General features: G+C 48.4%; 1 protein-coding gene across 1 annotated transcript in view; it reads left to right on the forward strand.

Annotated features, from left to right (window-relative positions):
- Positions 1 to 22,078, forward strand: part of SNRPC (small nuclear ribonucleoprotein polypeptide C) — an 83,627-nt gene that overhangs the window by 1,832 nt on the left and 59,717 nt on the right. Inside the window, exon 3 of the mRNA XM_063954905.1 lies at positions 12,704 to 12,812. Coding sequence (XP_063810975.1) covers positions 12,704 to 12,812 — 109 coding nt within the window. The remainder of the gene's footprint in view (positions 1 to 12,703; positions 12,813 to 22,078) is intronic.

The following is a 22,078-nucleotide window of genomic DNA, read 5'->3' on the forward strand; positions in this document are numbered from 1 at the left end:
GGGCTTCTCCCTCAGCACTCACCAGCGCCATTTTTTCTCCACAGCACCGCTTAGAGGAAGCTCCCCGGGTTCTCCACTGCTGATACACGGTTGAAGAGGGTTGAAAAGAGAGGGGGGGCACATAATTAGGCGCAAAAACTATAACATACAGCAGCTACCTGGTTAACATTAAGTTACTGTGTTATTCCTGGGATATTATAGCGCTGGGGTGTGTGCTGGCATACTCTCTCTCTGTCTCTCCAAAGGGCCTGGTGGGGGAACTGTCTTCAGAAAGGACATACCCTGTGTGTGTGGTGTGTCGGTACGCTTGTGTCGACATGTCTGATGAGGAAGGCTATGTGGGAGAGGAGCGGGAGCAAATGAATGTGGTGTCTCCGCCGACACCTGATTGGATGGATATGTGGAAGGTTTTAAATGATAATGTTTATTCCTTGCATAAAAGATTTGACAAGGCTGATGCATTAGGGCAGTCAGGTCTCAACCCATGCCTGACCCTATGTCGCAGGGACCGTCAGGGTCTCATAAGCGCCCACTATCCCAAATTGTTGACACAGATACCGACATGGATTCTGACTCCAGTGTCGATTACGATGATGCAAAGCTACAGCCAAAATTGGCTAAATCCCTTCGATATATGATTATAGCATTAAATGATGTTTTGCACATCACAGAGGAAACCCCTGTCCCTGACACGAGGGTGTATATGTATAAGGGAAAGCAGCCTGAGGTAACTTTTCCCCCCTCACACGAACTGAATGAGTTATGTGAAAAAGCTTGGGAATCTCCAAATAAAAAACTGCAGATTTCCAAACGGATTCTTTCCCGCCAACGGATAGGTTACGATGGGAATCCTCCCCTAGGGTGGACAAAGCTTTAACACGCTTATCCAAAAAGGTAGCCCTGCCATCCCAGGATACGGCTATCCTCAAAGATGCTGCTGATCGCAAACAGGAGGTTACCCTGAAGTCCATTTATACACATTCGGGTACCTTACTAAGACCGGCAATTGCGTCGGCCTGGGTGTGTAGTGCTGTAGCGGCATGGATGGATACCTTATCTGAGGAATTGGATACCCTAGATAAGGATACTGTGTTATTGACCCTGGGGCATATAAAAGACGCTGTCCTATATATAAGAGATGCTCAAAGAGACATTAGTCTACTGGGTTCTAGAATAAACGCTATGTCGATTTCTGCCAGAAGGGTCCTGTGGACTCGGCAATGGACAGGTGATTCCGACTCAAAAAGGCATATAGAGGTTTTACCTTACAGGGGTGAGGAATTGTTCGGGGAAGGTCTCTCGGACCTGGTCTCCACAGCTACAGCTGGAAAGTCAAAATTTTTTGCCTTATGTTCCCTCACAGCCTAAGAGAGCACCGCATTATCAAATGCAGTCCTTTCAGTCACAAAGAAACAAAAAAAGTCTGAGGTGCGTCCTTTCTTGCCAGAGGTAGGGGCAGAGGAAAGAAGCTGCACAACACAGCTAGTTCCCAGGAACAAGTCCTCACCGGCCTCTACAAAATCCACCGCATGACGCTGGGGCTCCACTGGCGGAGTCGGGCCCTGTGGGGGCACGTCTTCGGAATTTCAGCCACATGTGGGTTCTCTCCCAGGTGGATCCTTGGGCAATAGAAATTGTTTCTCAGGGTTACAAGCTGGAATTCGAAGAGGTGCCTCCTCGCCGGTATTTCAAATCGGCCCTACCATCTTCCCCCCCCCCCCCCCCCCCCCCCCAAGAGAGGGAAATAGTGTTAAACGCAATACAAAAATTGTATCTTCAGCAGATGGTGGTCAAGGTTCCCCTCCTTCAACAGGGAAGGGGTTATTATTCGACCATGTTTGTAGTCCCGAAACCGGACGGTTCTGTCAGACCCATATTGAATTTAAAATCTCTGAACCTATATTTGAAAAGGTTCAAGTTCAAGATGGAATCGCTAAGAGCGGTCATCGCAAGCCTGGAAGGGGGGGATTTTATGGTGTCACTGGACATAAAGGATGCGTACCTTCATGTCCCCATTTATCCACCTCATCAGGCGTACCTAAGATTTGCGGTACAGGATGGTCATTACCAATTTCAGACGTTGCCTTTTGGTCTCTCAACGGCCCGAGGATTTTCACCAAGGTAATGGCGGAAATGATGGTGCTCCTGCGTAAGCAGGGTGTCACAATTTCCCGTACTTGGACGATCTCCCCATAACAGCGAGATCAAGAGAGCAGTTGCTGAACAGCGTATCTCTTTCACTGAAAGTGTTACAGCAACACGGCTGGATTCTCAATACTCCAAAGTCGCAGTTGGTTCCTACGACTCGTCTGCCCTTCTTGGGCATGATTCTGGACACGGACCAGAAGAAGGTTTATCTCCCAATAGAGAAGGCCCAGGAACTTAAGACTCTGGTCAAGTACCTATTGAAACCAAGACAGGTGTCAGAGCATCATTGCACTCGAGTCCTGGGAAAGATGGTGGCGTCATACGAGGCCATTCCCTTCGGCAGGTTCCATGCAAGGACTTTCCAATGGGACCTACTGGACAAGTGGTGCGGGTCACATCTTCAGATGCATCGATTGATCACCCTGTCCCCCAGGCCCAGGGTGTCACTACTGTGGTGGCTGAAAAGTGCTCACCTTCTAGAGGGCCGCAGGTTCAGCATTCAGGACTGGATCCTGGTGACCACGGACGCGAGCCTCCGAGGTTGGGGAGCAGTCACACAGGGAAGAAATTTCCAAGGCCTTTGGTCAAGTCAAGAGACTTGTCTTCACATCAACATCCTGGAACTAAGGGCCATATACAACGCCCTACGTCAAGCGGAGATCTTACTTCGCGATCGACCAGTTCTGATCCAGTCAGACAACGTCACCACAGTAGCTCATGTAAACAGCCAAGGCGGCACAAGGAGCAGGGTGGCAATGGCGGAAGCCACCAGAATTCTTCACTGGACGGAGAATCATGTAAGCGCTCTGTCAGCAGTGTTCATTCCGGGAGTGGACAACTGGGAAGCAGACTTCCTCAGCAGACACGACCTGCATCCGGGAGAGTGGGGACTTCATCAAGAAGTCTTCGCGCAGATTGCAAGTCGGTGGGGACTGCCCCAAATAGACATGATGGCGTCCCGTCTCAACAAAAAGCTACAAAGGTATTGCGCCAGGTCAAGAGACCCTCAGGCGGTAGCTGTGGACGCCCTAGTGAGACCGTGGGTGTTCCTGTCGGTCTATGTGTTTCCTCCTCTTCCTCTCATACCCAAGGTGTTGAGGATAATAAGAAAAAGAGGAGTGAGAACAATACTCATTGTTCCGGATTGGCCACGAAGGACCTGGTATCCGGATCTGCAGGAAATGCTCACAGAAGATCCGTGGCCTCTTCCTCTAAGGCAGGACCTGTTACAACAAGGTCCCTGTCTGTTCCAAGACTTACCGCGGCTGCGTTTGACGGCATGGCGGTTGAACGCCGGATCCTAGCGGAAAAAGGTATTCCGGATGAGGTTATTACTACGTTAATAAAGGCTAGGTAGGACGTGACATCTAAACATTATCACCGAATATGGCGTAAATATGTTTCTTGGTGTGAGGCCAGGAATGCTCCTACGGAAGAATTCCATCTAGGCCGTTTTCTTCACTTCCTACAAACTGGAGTGAATTTGGGCCTAAAATTAGGCTCCATTAAAGTTCAGATTTCGGCCTTATCCATTTTCTTTCAAAATGAATTGGCCTCTTTACATGAAGTACAGACTTCTGTGAAGGGAGTACTGCGTATTCAGCCTCCTTTTGTACCTCCGGTGGCGCCTTGGGACCTTAACGTGGTGTTAAGTTTCCTTAAGTCACATTGGTTTGAACCACTTAAAACAGTGGAGTTGAAATATCTCACTTGGAAGGTGGTCATGTTGTTAGCCTTGGCTTCGGCTAGGCGAGTTTCGGAATTGGCGGCTTTGTCACATAAAAGCCCCTATTTGGTTTTCCATATGGATAGAGCGGAATTGCGGACCCGTCCTCAATTCCTACCTAAGGTGGTCTCATCCTTTTCATATGAACCAACCTATTGTCGTGCCTGTGGCTACACGTGACTTGGAGGATTCAGAGTCCCTGGATGTGGTCAGGGCTTTGAAAATTTACGTGGCCAGAACGGCTAGGATCAGAAAAACAGAAGCACTGTTTGTCCTGTATGTAGCCAACAAGGTTGACGGCCCTGCTTCAAAGCAGACTATTGCTCGCTGGATCTGTAACACGATTCAGCAAGCGCATTCTACGGCAGGATTGCCGTTACCGAAATCGGTTAAGGCCCATTCCACTAGGAAGGTGGGCTCGTCTTGGGCGGCTGCCCGAGGGGTCTCGGCACTACAGCTGTGCCGAGCTGCTACTTGGTAAACTTTGCAAAGTTCTATAAGTTTGATACCCTGGCTGAGGAGGACCTCCTGTTTGCTCAATCGGTGCTGCAGAGTCATCCGCACTCTCCCGCCCGTTTGGGAGCTTTGGTATAATCCCCATGGTCCTTACGGAGTCCCCAGCATCCTCTAGGACGTTAGAGAAAATAAGATTTTAAACCTACCAGTAAATCTTTTTCTCGTAGTCCGTAGAGGATGCTGGGCGCCCGTCCCAAGTGCGGACTACTTCTGCAAGACTTGTATATAGTTATTGCTTACATAAGGGTTATGTTATAGTTTCATCGGTTTTGGACCGATGATATGTTTTTTCATACTGTTAACTAGATAGTATATCACAAGTTATACGGTGTGATTGATGTGGCTAGTGTGAATCTTGCCCTTGGATTAACTAAAATCCTTTCCTAATACTGTCCGTCTCCTCTGGGCACAGTTTCTCTAACTGAGGTCTGGAGGAGGGGCATAGAGGTAGGAGCCAGTGCACACCCAGAGTCAGTCTTTTTTAAAGTGCCCATGTCTCCTGCGGAGCCCGTCTATCCCCATGGTCCTTACGGAGTCCCCAGCATCCTCTACGGACTACGAGAAAAAGATTTACCGGTAGGTTTAAAATCTTATTATTAATTGTTACAGTCAAAATGCTGGAGTAGTATGACTGCACGTCCCTGATTCTGATGTGGCGTGTCTAACCGTGTCACAGGCTGCGGTGTGCAACTGGTACCAGTGTATGTGCCACACTTTTTAAAATGATAACGTGAAGACAAAGTACCAACAAATCTGCTCCTGTCATTTTTCAAACACAGCTTGTGGCATGGCAGTTAGGAAGCTGATTGGCTGTTACTTTATTGCTCTTGATCCGTCTCCACCCTATCACTTTTTAAGGCTTAATACATTTGGACCTATGGGGCAGAAGTGGTATCGTGCTAATACCGCTTCTCCCCCATGTAAGACGCTGGCGTAGTGTGCAGAATAGCACCCCTGTCCATATCTGTGCTGCTATCTAAAAGAGAGCAGGCCAATATGAGGCGGCAATGTATGATGTGGACTGTTCTGACATCTGTAGCTGTCTATTTTGACTGCTGCAGGTGGCAATGCCCATGTACCACAGCCAGGGACAGAGCTGTCCCTGGCTTGTGGTGGGTGCCGGCTCCGGACTGCGCAGGGGATCTCACGTGAGTAGCGAGATCCTACGCATGTGCAGAGGAGCCAGCCGGGAAGGAGAGATGGCGCATCAGCACTGAGCTGATGCGCTGTGTGCTCAGTGGGGCATTGGCAGAGGGGGGAGCTTTCACTCCCCTGCTTCGCAAGACAGGATGTTTGTACATCTTGTTACTGTCCCTTCTTGCTTCGCATCAGTAATAAGGCAAAGCAGGAAGTGTTCCAGCTGCACGATTCGTGCCGCTATAATACTTACCCCTATGTGCGATGTGACTAGCGCTGGACTATCCTACTCCTTCCCACCCTCTGTACCCTGTGGATGGTTACGCTGAGTGATGCAGGATGGAGCTGCGATGTTGTAGGTACGTTGCAGCTAGTGGGGCTCGCTGGGAGTGCCCTGGATGATACATACGTTGGATCAGTCTGCCACTAAAAAGGCTTGATACTAACCCATATTATTCAGGAGAGGTTTGTTTTATTCCTTAACTAGGCAAGGAGTTTCTGATTGCATTATATTGGGCTCAATTCAGTACTCTATAAAAAAAAGTATGTTTTATATTCCTAAATACCCCTTTCTACAGCGGGGTACACTGGGGTTCCACAGGGATAACATCGGGGTGTAGAGTTGGGTCTTGATACGAGGCACCAACAGTCTAAAAGCTTTGACTGTTTCCAGGATGCGTAGCGCCGCCTCCTCTATAACCCCGCCTCCATGCACAGGAGCTGAGTTTGTGAGTTGGTGCCTGCAGTGCAGGCAGCTAACAGGGAGGGCTGCGCTAGGCAGCCCTGAAAAGAGCTTTTAAGAAGTATAGAAGACTTCAAGGGCCGCAGCACAGGCACTTAAAAGTGCTATATGTCATATTGACATACCGTGCTGCGGCTCCCTCACCTCCTGCACCCGGGTTGCCGGGTACTTACAGCGGAGGGCTCCGGTTTTTCTTCAGGGCACACATAGTCGCCCCTGCTCTCCAGGCTCGCGTGGCCGCATCATAGGGAAGGAGGTAAGAGGGTCACCCAGACGGGACCCGCTGAGAACCGCGGTCTCTAGGAGACAGGCCGCGCGCTCTCTTGGACACTGCGGCCGTACAGGGACCCCACTAGACCACCAGGGCAAGGGGCTCAGGTCGGATTCCCTGAAAATCTGTTTTAATAGATCCCACAGTACCCGGTGGTGAAGTCCAGCAAGGGCATAAGGCTCTGACCTGTAGCCCCTCCCTCAGCCGCCATTTACTGCAAATGTTCCTGCCCTGGAGCTGCATCTCTCTGTCTCCCTCACTCCCTGTCAGCGTTTGGGCGCCATTACACACATGCAGAGCTGATTCTGGGACTGCTGGGCAATGTCTCCTCTGTAAAGCCACGTGCATCATAAGCGCTGTGCGTTTACAGGACACTTGCGTATTCTACATGTCATTAGACAGTTAGTTAAGAACAAGTGCATTACTACTACAGGGATATTTAGTACAAGTACCCTGTGATATACATCCAGTCTTTACTGAGCATTGTTATATCTATATACCTATATAGCTTTACTTGGTAGTACAGTTACTTAGTATTGCTAGTCCAGTGCAGTTTTATTGTTTGTGATAATTTCTGCATTGTACATGTGACTGTGTGTGCCTATAGCTCTTGTGTGATCTCTCTTCCATGTATCTCACACATATTGCTATCTCTATATTCTGTACCCTGAAAGGGACTAAAGGTTTGTACACACTGTGAGATATTTTCTTTCGATTTTGACTATATAGTCAAAATCTCAAGAAAAGTTAGTGCAGATCACAAGGTGAAAGTCACCTTGCGATCCCGATGCGCGGTCCCGCCAGGTCGGCATCGCAAGAAAAGATAGACTCTGCAGGCAAGTCAATCCTTGTTAGATCGGTGTACTGTCTAGTTCATCTCGCATAAGCCAAAATCGTAAGCACACATAGTCCATATCTCAAGAAAAGTTAGTCAAAATCGGTGGTGCTGGGCTCCGGGGTGTTCAAGGGAAATAGCATTGTCAAAATCGGCCATACCAAGGATCTCACCGTGTGTACACACCTTAAGTGCATCAGGGTTCTCATATAATATAGTGTTTCACAGGATATACTATTGTATTTTTCTCTTTTTTACATTCGCCACATACCTCTTAAATCCTCTGTTTCTGCTTTGCCGTCACACATATACAGGGGGTTTTTGTCAGGTAATTTATCTACTTATATTGTACTATTACACCCTAAGGTTACGCTTACAAATGTCTGCTAAACAGGATGGTAGATCAATGATCAATGGCTGATCCTGCACCATGCAGTGCTGACGCCACGGATTGCTCGGAGGAGAACATTGCAGCTAATGGTTCAGGTACTGGGGGTTCTATACTCCACAGTCAGTCGGCAGCAACGGGGGCAAATCAAGACCCACCTTGGGCTGCTTTCTCTAATTTACGGACTACACTTGTAACTAGACTTGCGCCCCCTGTGAGACCTCCTGTGCCATTACAGCCACATATTGTCCCTGCAGTTAATCCGCAATGGGCAGATACTCTGTCCTCTCAGTTACAGCAATTGAATCACTGGCTAAACAAAATCCTGACTCTCACCCGCCTAAGACCAAGGGGTCATCTAAACGGGCCATTAGTTCCTCACAATCCACAGTCTCTGATACTTCATCCGATTAAGATGGTGCTTACACTGACCCTTCAGACACTGATGCAGATGCTTCTGATGGGGAATCTCGGACACAGGTGGATGTTCCTGACCTCTTGGAGGCTATCAGGCTGATTCTTCAGATTGATGATTATGAAGATCCTCCAGCTACCTCTAAGAAACCAGATAAGTTTACTAAATTTAGTTTTACCCCGTTCTGACCACTTGGTTGACATACGTCAGGAATCCTGGGAATATCCAGGAAATACATTTTCCCTGTCTAAAAAGATGCTAGCTTGTTATCCCCTCGCTGAGGAGTTAAGTAAAAATTTGGAAACGCCACCGCCGGTGGACTCACAAGTCATGCGCCTGGTGGTGTCTTCTGCTCTGCTGGTCACTACCGTCACCTCACTGAAGGAACCGAAGGATAAGCTTGTGGAGGGTAGCTTGAAGTACTTTTACACTCTTGCAAAAGCTATTGAAGCCTGGGTTCAGGAAGTTGGAGCGGAATTACCGTCTGATTTTCCTGATAATGCCAGACAATTTCTTTCATATATTACAGCCTCTCATTTTATTCAGGAGGCGGCATATGATGCAGGTGTCCTGGCGGCCAAAGCGCCTGCTACGTCTATTCTGGCTCGCCGGATCCTCTGTTTGCGGTCCTGGTCTGTAGATCTGGACTCTAAAAAGACCTTGGAGGTGATCCCTTTTAAGGGAAACATACTTTTTGTGGAAGATCTCAACAAGATTTTGCTGACTTAGCGTCAGCTAAGACTGCATGTCTGCCTATTACTTCTTACTTCGGCCCCGAAAGCTAAGAGTACTTCCTTTTGTTCCTTTCGACCACCAGATAAAGCAAAGGGTCAGGCACACCTGAAACAGGCTTGCACTTCCAAATCCACTAAACCCAAACCTAAATGTGCCTGGGCTGCCCGTCAGCCTGCTTCCAAAACGGGTGAGACTCCCTCTGGGGGATCCCAGGGTGGGAGGCCGACTTCTACGGTTTACCCAGGTATGGTTACAGACCACTTCAGACGCTTCGATAACTGAAGTCGTCACTCACGGATACACCATCTCTTTCAAGAAACGTCCCCCTCGCCAGTTTTGCTCAACAAACATCCCTTCGGATCAGGTAAAAGCAAAAACTCCCCATTTGGTGGTACAATCCCTCCTGGACACGGGAGTGATAGTGCCAGTGCCTCTGACTCAGAGAGGCCGGGGGTACTATTCAACGCTGTTCCTAGTCCCGAAACCGAACTGGTGTTCTCGGCCCATTCCCAACCTCAAGTCTTTGAACAAATATATGAAAGTTTCCACAGTGCGTATGGAAACGCTTCACTCTATTGTTCTGGCTTTGGAGCTCAAGGACTATATGGTATTCCTGGGCATACAGGTTGCTTACTTGCATATTCCTATTGCTGTGTCGCATCAGCAATACCTGAGGTTTGCTATTGGCAATCTACATTTTCAGTTCCAGGCCTTACCTTTTGGTCTGACCATGCCTCCACGAGTTTTCACCAAGGTCATGACACCTCTCCTCCGTCGACGGGGTATCAGGATCCTGCCGTATCTAGACAACTTGTTGATCATGGCGAACTCACCAGATGTTCTCCTTCGTCATCTGGAACTGACGGTCCAATTCCTACAAGCCCACGGGTGGTTCATCAACTGGGAGAAATCTTCCCTGGTCCCTGCTCAGAGCATGGTGCACCTGGGGGAATTGTTGGACACACAAGCAGCGGTTGTTTTTGTCTCCAGAGAAGGTCCTGAAACTTCAGGACAAGATAAGATGTTTCCTATCCCGCCCACGTGTGTCGATACACTCAGCGATGCAAGTACTAGGTCTCATGGTGTCGGCTTTCGACATGGTAGAGTACGCTCAATTTCACTCCGCCCTCTACAGAGGTTAATCCTTTCCAAATGGGACTGCCTGCCTCACCGTATCGCGACTCTCTTGATCTCCTTGACTCCGGAGTTCCACTTGTCACTGACCTGGTGGCTACAGGAACAGCAACTGAGCAGGGGTCGTCCCTTCTGGATCTCCGACTGGGTCCTTCTGACAACAATGCCAGTCTGCGGGGTTGGAGCAGCACTTTCTTCAGTCTGTGGACCAGGGAGGAGTCTTTTCTCCCAATAAACATTCTGAAATTGCAGGCAGTGTTCAATGCATTGACACTGGCCCTGCCTCTGGTACAGAACAGGCCTGTTCAAGTACAGTCAGACAACGCCACCACAGTGGCATACATAAATCATCAAGGTGGCACTCGAAGCCGCATGACAATGAAGGAAGTGCCAAAGATCCTTCAATGGCCGGAACGCCATCTGCCAGCCATATCGGCAGTTTTCATTTCGGGAGTCCTCAACTGGGAAGCGGACTTCCTTAGTCATCGGGACATACACGCCGGAGAGTGGAGCTTTCATCCGGAAGTGTTTCAACTCCTAGTGGACAAGTGGAGCCTACCAGATGTAGACCTGATGGCTTCTCAGTACAATCACAAGGTTCCGGTTTTCGGAGCAAGAAAAAGGGATCCTCAAGCAGCGTTCGTGGACGCACTGGCAATTCCATGGAACTTTCGGCTGCCGTACGTGTTCCCTCCGGTGTCACTCCTGCCCAGGGTAATAAGGAAGTTCAAGCAAGAAGGAGGAATACTACTTCTGATCACTCCAGCATGGCCCAGATGGCTTTGGTTCTCAGACCTGCAGGGTCTCTCGATAGAGCGTCCTCTTCTACCACAGTGCCCAGACCTCCTCGTTCAGGGCTTTTGTGTCTACCAAGATCTGGCCTGACTGGCTTTGACGGCATGGCTCTTGAAGCTTCCGTTCTGAGGTCCAAGGAATTTTCTAAGGCTGTTATGCAAACTATGTTGAAAGCCCGTAAACCGGCTTCAGCTTGGAATTATTATAGGGTCTGGAATTCTTACTTCTCCTCCTGGTGTGCTGCTAAGAATTATGATGCGTACAAGTTCAGTACTGCCATACTTTTGGCTTTTCTGCAACACGGCCCGGACTTAGGTTTTCGTCTGGCCTCCCTCAAGGTTCATATTTCAGTCTGGTTTCAGAGAAAAATTGCGACTCTGCCTGACGTTCATACTTTCACTCAGAGTGTCTTACGGATTCAACCTCCCTATGTTCCTCCTGTGGCTCCTTGCGATTTGTTGGTTGTTCTGGATGCCCTACAAGAGTCTCCGTTTGACCCTCTTGAGTCTGTGGTCCTTAAGTGGCTTACTCTTAAGGTCTTGTTTTTGCTGGCTATTGCCTCTGTAGACGGGTTTCCGACTTGGGTGCCTTGTTTCACAGTGACTGGGTGGTTCTTAGAACTTGCCCTGGTTATCTGCCTAAGGTGGTATCATCTTTCCTCCTTTACCAAGACATTGTGGTTCCGGCCTTTACCTCTCCTGGTTTATCCTCCAAAGAGCGGTCTTTGGATGTGGTACGGGCTCTCTGTATTTATGTGAAGAGGACCGCTTCACTTAGATCTGATTCTCTTTGTTCTTTTTAGTTTTCACAAACGTGGCTGGCCTGCTAATAAGCAGACCTTGGCCAGATGGATTAGAATGGTGATTGCACATGCCTATGTACAGGCTGGTCTTCCAGCTCCTGCTACCATCATAGCCCATTCTACTCTGTCTGTTGGACCTTCTTGGGCGGTCCGCCGTGGTGTGACCCTTGAACATTTGTGCAAGGCGGCTACGTGGTCCTCTGTGAACACGTTCATAAGGTTCTATGCCTTCGATACTTCTGTCTCCCAGGATGCCTCCTTTTGGATGCCGGGTTCTTATGCCTGCTACAGTGCGTCCCCTCCCATGAGGAACTGCTTTAGGACATCCCCGATATTATCCCTGTGGAACCCCACTGTACCCCGCTGCAGAAAAGGAGTTTTATGGTAAGTACTTACCTTTGTTAAATCTTTCTGCGCAGTACACTGGGTTCCACAGGGCACCCACCCTGACGCACTTGGCTTCTTTGGGTTTGTATGGCATTAGGCGCTGGAACCTTCTCCTGTCGTGAGCATGTAGTGTATGTGGCTACTAACGGTTGTCGTCTTTTACCTGATACTGCATTAGGCTGGTCAACAAAACTGAGCTCCTGTGCACGGAGGTGGGGTTATAGAGGAGGTGGTGATATGCATCCTGGGAACAGTCAAAGCTTTTAGCCTGTTGGTGCTCAAGATCCAACTCTACACCCCGATGTTATCCCTGGTGAACCCAGTGTACCACGCAGAAAGATTTAGCAAAGGTAAGTTCTTACCATAAATCTCCTTTTTTCCACTGCGACCTGGGAAGTTGCTGGGTCTCTGCTATGTGACACTTGTTGGGAGCAGGTAATTTGCATAACCCAAAGTCCTGGGTTTTGTACGTTCACATGCAAAAACACGTGCTATTGAACTCTGTAGAAAAGGTGTATAATGGAGTCTAAGTTCAACTACAGCGTTCTTGGCAATTAGTTTGGGAGCAGACGTACTTTCTGTGTGAAATGACAGTTTGATTTGTCTTCATTTATTTGTATGTTTACAAATTGGTTTCTCAATGTGAAGCAAGTATTAACTATTCTTTTCTAGCCATCAGTCCGCAAGACTCACTGTAGTGGTAGGAAACATAAGGAAAATGTTAAAGATTACTATCAGAAATGGATGGAAGAGCAAGCCCAGAGTCTAATTGACAAGACCAGTAAGTAGTTGTGGTGTGTGGGGGTGGTGGTGTTAACCTACTATCTAACTTAAAACAAAAGGGTGCATCTGCATATATAACATTCCAAAATTTTTGATAGTGCTACCAGGGTTGGTTTCATGTCTTCTGACGTGGTAATATAATTTCATGGTGTACGTGTGCTAGCAGTGTGTTCTTTTGAAAGATTAAAAAGTGCACTTAAGTGACAAAAAACCATTACTACTTTTTTACCACTATGCACTTAGAAGTGGAAATGATTTCCGTGACACTGCATTTTGAATAACAGGATGTTTGGTGTTTAAATTGACTGCTTTTTTTCAGATTATCACTAGTGAAAACATGTAATTTTACCAGATGGTTAAAGGTCAAATCTGTATTTTCTCATTCATCTATCTGGAGGACACTAGATCAGGGGAGGGCAATAAGTGGCCCTCCAGCTTTTGTAGAACTACACATCCCAGCATGCCATGCAAATGTATTAATATGACCAAATAGCCAAACTGACAGGGCATGCTAGGTTGTATAATTCTACAACAGCTGGAGGACACCCCTGCTCTAGACCATGGGTTGAGGAGCCAGCACTTTGATAGGATAGTGTTGGGTTTGTTTGTCTTTTGTTTTTGTATATTAGCTGCTCATTTCCAACCCTATGCTTGGTTGCATAGGGAGAGGAATCAGTAGCAGGAAAAAAGAAGTAATAATGCCACTGTATAGGTCATTGGTGCGGCCCCATCTGGAATACTGTGTCCAGTTCTGGAGACAATGGGGTATATGCAATTGCGGTCGAATTCCCGAAATTGTCGAAAAACTGGACTTTTTCGCCCCAAAAAAAAAATAGACAATGCAATTCAGTACTTTCCGTCAAAAAAACGGACTTTCAAAATTCGACTTTTTGAAATTCGACATTTGTCAAATTCGACATTTCTCTATCGTCCTAAGTGGATGCTGGGGTTCCTGAAAGGACCATGGGGAATAGCGGCTCCGCAGGAGACAGGGCACAAAAAAGTAAAGCTTTACTAGGTCAGGTGGTGTGCACTGGCTCCTCCCCCTATGACCCTCCTCCAGACTCCAGTTAGATTTTGTGCCCGAACGAGAAGGGTGCAATCTAGGTGGCTCTCCTAAAGAGCTGCTTAGAGAAAGTTTAGTTTAGGTTTTTTTTTCTTTACAGTGAGTCCTGCTGGCAACAGGATCACTGCAACGTGGGACTTAGGGGGAAAGTAGTAAACTCACCTGCATGCAGAGTGGATTTGCTGCTTGGCTACTGGACACCATTAGCTCCAGAGGGATCGAACACAGGCCCAGCCGTGGAGTCCGGTCCCGGAGCCGCGCCGCCGACCCCCTTGCAGATGCTGAAGCGTGAAGAGGTCCGGAAACCGGCGGCTGAAGACTCCTCAGTCTTCATAAGGTAGCGCACAGCACTGCAGCTGTGCGCCATTTTCCTCTCAGCACACTTCACTGGGCAGTCACTGAGGGTGCAGAGCGCTGGGGGGGGGCGCTCTGAGAGGCAAATATAAACCTTATACAAGGCTAAAAATACCTCACATATAGCCCATAGGGGCTATATGGAGATATTTAACCCCTGCCTGACTGGAAAAATAGCGGGAGAAGAACCCGCCGAAAAAGGGGCGGGGCCTATCTCCTCAGCACACGGCGCCATTTTCTGTCACAGCTCCGCTGGTCAGAACGGCTCCCAGGTCTCTCCCCTGCACTGCACTACAGAAACAGGGTAAAACAGAGAGGGGGGGCACATTAATGGCTATATATATATATATTAAAGCAGCTATAAGGGAGCACTTAATATAAGGATATCCCTTGTATATATAGCGCTTTGTGGTGTGTGCTGGCAGACTCTCCCTCTGTCTCCCCAAAAGGGCTAGTGGGTCCTGTCTTCATTAGAGCATTCCCTGTGAGTTTGCGGTGTGTGTCGGTACGTGGTGTCGACATGTATGAGGACGATATTGGTGTGGAGGCGGAGCAATTGCCAAATATGCAGATGTCACCCCCCAGGGGGTCGACACCAGAATGGATGCCTTTATTTGTGGAATTACGTGATGGTTTATCTTCCCTTAAACAGTCAGTTGAGGACATGAGGCGGCCGGACAATCAATTAATGCCTGTCCAGGCGCCTCAAACACCGTCAGGGGCTGTAAAACGCCCTTTGCCTCAGTCGGTCGACACAGACCCAGACACGGGCACTGATTCCAGTGACGACGGTAGAAATTCAAACGTATTTTCCAGTAGGGCCACACGTTATATGATTTTGGCAATGAAGGAGACGTTACATTTAGCTGATACTACAGATACCGTAAAACAGGGTATTATGTATGGTGTGAAAAAACTACAAACAGTTTTTCCTGAATCAGAAGAATTAAATGACGTGTGTGATGAAGCGTGGGTTGCTCCTGATAAAAAGTTGATAATTTCAAAAAAGTTATTGGCATTATACCCTTTCCCGCCAGAGGTTAGGGCGCGCTGGGAAACACCCCCTAAGGTGGACAAGGCGCTCACACGCTTATCCAAACAAGTGGCGTTACCCTCTCCTGAGACGGCCGCACTTAAGGATCCATCAGATAGAAAGATGGAAGTTATTCAAAAGAATATATACACACATGCAGGTGTTATACTACGACCAGCTATAGCAACTGCCTGGATGTGCAGTGCTGGAGTAGTTTGGTCAGAATCCCTGATTGAAAATATTGATACCCTAGATAGGGACAATGTTTTACTGTCGTTAGAACAAATAAAGGATGCATTTATCTATATGCGTGATGCACAGAGGGATATTTGCACACTGGCATCTCGGGTGAGTGCTATGTCCATTTCAGCCAGAAGAGCCTTATGGACACGACAGTGGACAGGCGATGCGGATTCAAAACGTCACATGGAGGTTTTGCCGTATAAAGGGGAGGAGTTATTTGGAGTTGGTCTATCAGACTTGGTGGCCACGGCTACTGCCGGGAAATCCACTTTTTTACCTCAAGTCACTCCCCAACAGAGAAAGGCACCGACCTTTCAACCGCAGCCTTTTCGCTCCTACAAAAATAAGAGAGCAAAGGGCTTGTCGTACCTGCCACGAGGCAGAGGAAGAGGGAAGAGACACCAACAGGCAGCTCCTTCCCAGGAACAGAAGCCCTCCCCGGCTCCTGCAAAAACCTCAGCATGACGCTGGGGCCTCTCAAGCGGACTCGGGGACAGTGGGGGGCCGTCTCAAAAATTACAGCGCGCAGTGGGCTCACTCGCAGGTAGACCCCTGGATCCTGCAGATAATATCTCAGGGGTACAGGTTGGAATTAGAGACGGATCCTCCTCATCGTTTCCTGAAGTCTGCCTTACCAACCGTCTCTTCCGAAAGGGAGAGGGTGTTGGAAGCCATTCACAAGCTGTACGCTCAGCAGGTGATAGTCAAAGTACCCCTATTACAACAAGGAAAGGGGTATTATTCCACTCTATATTGTGGTACCGAAGCCGGATGGCTCGGTAAGGCCTATTCTAAATCTGAAGTCCTTGAACCTCTACATAAAAAAGTTCAAGTTCAAGATGGAGTCACTCAGAGCAGTGATAGCGAACCTGGAAGAAGGGGACTTTATGGTATCCTTGGACATCAAGGATGCGTATCTACACGTTCCGATTTACCCCGCACACCAGGGGTACCTCAGGTTCATTGTTCAAAACTGTCACTATCAGTTTCAGACGCTGCCGTTCGGATTGTCCACGGCGCCTCGGGTCTTTACCAAGGTAATGGCCGAGATGATGATTCTTCTTCGAAGAAAAGGCGTATTAGTTATCCCATACTTGGACGATCTCCTAATAAGGGCAAGGTCCAGAGAACAGCTGGAGACAGCTTTAGCACTATCTCAAGAGGTGCTAAGACAACACGGGTGGATTCTGAATATTCCAAAATCCCATTTAATCCCGACAACTCGTCTGCTGTTCCTAGGAATGATTCTGGACACGGTTCAGAAAAAGGTTTTCCTTCCAGAGGAAAAAGCCAAGGAGTTATCCGATCTGGTCAGGAACCTCCTAAAACCAGGAAAAGTGTCAGTACATCAATGCACAAGAGTCCTGGGAAAAATGGTGGCTTCTTACGAAGCAATTCCATTCGGCAGATTCCATGCAAGAATATTCCAAAGGGATCTGTTGGACAAATGGTCAGGGTCGCATCTGCAGATGCACCTGCGAATAACCCTGTCACCAAAGACAAGGGTGTCACTTCTGTGGTGGTTGCAGAAGGCTCACCTATTAGAAGGCCGCAGATTCGGCATTCAGGATTGGATCCTGGTGACCACGGACGCCAGCCTGAGAGGCTGGGGAGCAGTCACACAAGGAAGAAACTTCCAGGGAGTATGGACGAGTCTGGAAAAGTCTCTTCACATAAACATTCTGGAACTAAGAGCAATCTACAATGCTCTAAGCCAGGCGGAACTTCTCCTGCAAGGAAAGCCGGTGTTGATTCAGTCGGACAACATCACGGCGGTCGCCCATGTAAACAGGCAGGGCGGCACAAGAAGCAGGAGTGCAATGGCAGAAGCTGCCAAGATTCTTCGCTGGGCGGAGAATCACGTGATAGCACTGTCAGCAGTGTTCATCCCGGGCGTGGACAACTGGGAAGCAGACTTCCTCAGCAGACACGATCTTCATCCGGGAGAGTGGGGTCTACATCCAGAAGTCTTCAACATGTTAATAGACCGTTGGGAAAGACCAATTGTAGACATGATGGCGTCTCGCCTCAACAAGAAACTGGACAAATATTGCGCCAGGTCAAGAGATCCACAGGCAATAGCTGTGGACGCACTGGTAACTCCTTGGGTGTACCAGTCAGTGTATGTGTTTCCTCCTCTGCCGCTCATACCAAAGGTATTGAAGATCATACGGCAAAGAAGAGTAAGAACAATACTAGTGGTTCCGGATTGGCCGAGAAGGACTTGGTATCCGGAACTTCAAGAGATGCTCACGGACGAACCGTGGCCTCTACCTCTGAGAAGGGACCTGCTACAGCAGGGTCCCTGTCTTTTTCAAGACTTACCGCGGCTGCGTTTGACGGCATGGCGGTTGAACGCCAGATCCTAAAAGGGAAAGGCATTCCAGAAGAAGTCATTCCTACCTTGATTAAGGCACGGAAGGAAGTCACCGTGAAACATTATCACCGCATTTGGCGAAAATATGTAGCGTGGTGCGAGGATCGGAAGGTTCCGACGGAGGAATTCCAACTGGGTCGTTTCCTACATTTCCTGCAATCAGGATTATCTATGGGTCTCAAATTGGGATCCATTAAGGTTCAAATTTCGGCCCTGTCAATATTCTTCCAAAAAGAATTGGCCTCTGTCCCTGAGGTCCAGACTTTTGTCAAGGGAGTACTGCATATACAGCCTCCTGTGGTGCCTCCGGTGGCACCGTGGGATCTAAATGTAGTTTTAGATTTCCTCAAATCCCATTGGTTTGAACCATTGAAAAAGGTGGATTTGAAATATCTCACATTGAAAGTGACTATGTTACTAGCCCTGGCCTCTGCCAGGAGAGTATCTGAATTGGCGGCTTTATCTTATAAAAGTCCTTATCTAATCTTCCATTCGGATAGGGCAGAACTGCGGACTCGTCCGCATTTTCTCCCTAAAGTGGTATCAGCATTTCATCTGAACCAACCTATTGTGGTGCCTGCGGCCACTAGCGACTTGGAGGACTCCAAGTTGTTGGACGTTGTCAGAGCCTTAAAAATATACATTGCAAGGACGGCTGGAGTCAGAAAATCTGACTCGCTGTTTATATTGTATGCACCCAACAAGTTGGGCGCACCTGCTTCTAAGCAGTCGATTGCTCGTTGGATTTGTAACACAATTCAACTTGCACATTCTGTGGCAGGCCTGCCACAGCCTAAAACTGTAAAAGCCCACTCCACAAGGAAGGTGGGCTCATCTTGGGCGGCTGCCCGAGGGGTCTCGGCATTACAACTCTGCCGAGCAGCTACGTGGTCGGGGGAGAACACGTTTGTAAAATTTTACAAATTTGATACCCTGGCAAAGGAGGACCTGGAGTTCTCTCATTCGGTGCTGCAGAGTCATCCGCACTCTCCCGCCCGTTTGGGAGCTTTGGTATAATCCCCATGGTCCTTTCAGGAACCCCAGCATCCACTTAGGACGATAGAGAAAATAAGAATTTACTTACCGATAATTCTATTTCTCGGAGTCCGTAGTGGATGCTGGGCGCCCATCCCAAGTGCGGATTATCTGCAATACTTGTACATGGTTATTGTTAACTAATTCGGGTTATTGTTAAGGAGCCATCTTTAAGAGGCCCTTTCTGTTGTCATACTGTTAACTGGGTTTAGATCACAAGTTGTACGGTGTGATTGGTGTGGCTGGTATGAGTCTTACCCGGGATTCAAAATGCCTCCCTTATTGTGTATGCTCGTCCGGGCACAGTACCTAACTGGAGTCTGGAGGAGGGTCATAGGGGGAGGAGCCAGTGCACACCACCTGACCTAGTAAAGCTTTACTTTTTTGTGCCCTGTCTCCTGCGGAGCCGCTATTCCCCATGGTCCTTTCAGGAACCCCAGCATCCACTACGGACTCCGAGAAATAGAATTATCGGTAAGTAAATTCTTATTTTCTGCAATGGTACAAATGTGGCAATTCGCCAAAAGTATATTCAATTGAAGTTTGGAAATTCGACAACAGTGCTTTTAGATAGTAAATTCGTCATTTTCAATCCGCCACACTTTGGTGGGGGAATCTAATAAAAATTTAAAACATGTGTTTTTTTTTTATTGGTAATAGCATATCTATTTATATTAGAAGGGATTAGGTACTTGGTTTGTCTATTTTTGAGGCACAAGTATTATTTATATATTTTTAAAAAATATTATTTATTTTTATTTTTTTAAATGGAATGGTAAAATTCCGGGAAAAAAAATGGCGTGGGGTCCCCCCTCCAAAGCATAACCAGCCTCGGGCTCTTCGAGCCGGTCCTGGTTCTAGAAATCCGGGGGGGGAAATGACAGGGGATCCCCCGTATTTTTAAAACCAGCACCGGGCTCTGCGCCTAGTGCTGGTGCAAAAAATATGGGGGACAAGGAGTAGGGGTCCCCCGTATTTTTTACACCAGCATCGGGCTCCACTAGCTGGACAGATAATGCCACAGCCGGGGGTCACTTTTATACAGCGCCCTGCGTGGCATTAAATATCCAACTAGTCACCCCTGGCCGGGGTACCCTGGGGCAGTGGGGACCCCTTCAATCAAGGGGTCCCCCCCCAGCCACCCAAGGGCCAGGGGTGAAGCCCGAAGCTGCCCCCCCCCCACCCCATCCAAGGGCTGCGGATGGGGGGCTGATAGCCTTTGGAAAAATTAAAGAATATTGTTTTTTCCAGTAGTACTACAAGTCCCAGCAAGCCTCCCCCGCAAGCTGGTACCAGCATGCGGGAGGAAAACGGGCCCGCTGGTACCTATAGTTCTACTGGAAAAAAAATACCCAAATAAAAACAGGACACGCACACCTTGAAAGTACAACTTTATTTCACACCTGCCGAGACACACATACTTACCTATGTTGACACGACGTTCGGTCCACTTGTCCAAGTAGAATCCGGGGTACCTGTGAATAAAATTATACTCGCCTGATCCAGTGTCCAGGTTATAATCCACGTACTTGGCAAAACGGCAACCCGGACCAAACGGACTGAAAGGGGTCCCATGTTTATACATGGGACCCCTTTCCACGAATGCAGAGACCCCCCCCCGTGACTGCTGTCACAGAAAGGTCTCTTCAGCCAATCAGCGAGCGCAACGTCCTGGCACTCTGCTGATTGGCTGTATGCGCGTCTGCTGTCAGACAGCGCATCGCAAAGCCTCTCCTTTATATTCAATGGTGGGAACTTTGCGTCAGCGGTGAGGTCACCCGCGGTCAGTGGCTGACCGCGGGTAACCCCACCGCTACCCGCAAAGTTCCCACCATTGAAACTAATGGAGGGAGCTGTGCGATGCGCTGTCTGACAGCAGACGCGCATACAGCCAATCAGGTGAGTGCCACGAAGTAGCGCTTCCTGATTGGCTGAAGGGACCTTCTGTGACAACAGTCACGTGGGGTCCCGGCATTCGTGGAAAGGGGTCCAATGTGTAAACATGGGACCCCTTTCAGTCCGTTTGGTCCGGGTTGCCGTTTTGTTGTTTTGCCAAGTACGTGGATATAACCTGGACACTGGATTGAGGTGATTATAATTTTATTCACAGGTACCCCGGATTCTTCAGTGACGAGGGGGGCGTGGCAGTCGGCGGGTCAACATAGGTAAGTATGTGTGTGTCGGCATGTATGAAATAAAGTTTTACTTTCACGGTGTGTGTCTCCTGTTTTTATTTGGGTATTTTTTTTCCAGTAGAACTACAGGTACCAGCGGGCCCGTTTTTCTCCCGCATGCTGGTACTTGTAGTTCTCCAAGTACCAGCTTGCGGGGGAGGCTTGCTGGGACTTGTAGTAGTAGTAGTAGTAGTAGTAGTACTACTGGAAAAAACAATATTCTTTCATTTTTCCAAAGGCTATCAGCCCCCCATCCGCAGCCCTTGGATGGGGGGGGACAGCCTCGTGCTTCACCCCTGGCCCTTGGGTGGCTGGGGGGGGGACCCCTTGATTGAAGGGGTCCCCACTTCCCCAGGATACCCCGGCCAGGGGTGACTAGTTGGATATTTAATGCCACGGCCGCAGGGCGCTGTATAAAAGTGACCCCCAGCTGTGGCATTATCTGTCCAGCTCGTGGAGCCCGATGCTGGTGTAAAAAATACGGGGGACCCCTACTCTTTTTGTCCCCCGTATTTTTTGCACCAGGCGCAGAGCCCGGTGCTGGTTTTAAAAATACGGGGGATCCCATGACATTTTTTCCCCGGATTTTTAGAACCAGGACCAGCTCAAAGAGCCCGAGGCTGGTTATGCTTTGGAGGGGGGACCCCACGCAATGTTTTTTCCCGTTTTTTAAAAATCGGAACAAAATCCGTCAAATCGGCCATTTTTCGTCAGCGGGACTGTCGAATCCGTTTTTTTATTGAATACGGTCAATTTCGGCACCCACTTGCCGAAATTAGACGGTCGAATTGAAAAATTGCCGCGATTCGCCGCTAATTGCATATACCCCCATATCTCCAGAAAGATATAAATACATTAGAGAGTGTACAAAGAAGGGCAACTAAAATGGTGCATGGCCTACATCACAAAACTTACCCGGAAAGGCTAAAAGATCTTAACATGTATAGTCTGGAGCAGAGAAGATAAAGGGGGGACATGATAG

This window comes from Pseudophryne corroboree, chromosome 2, assembly GCF_028390025.1.
Source record: "Pseudophryne corroboree isolate aPseCor3 chromosome 2, aPseCor3.hap2, whole genome shotgun sequence".
NCBI classification, from domain to species: domain Eukaryota; kingdom Metazoa; phylum Chordata; class Amphibia; order Anura; family Myobatrachidae; genus Pseudophryne; species Pseudophryne corroboree.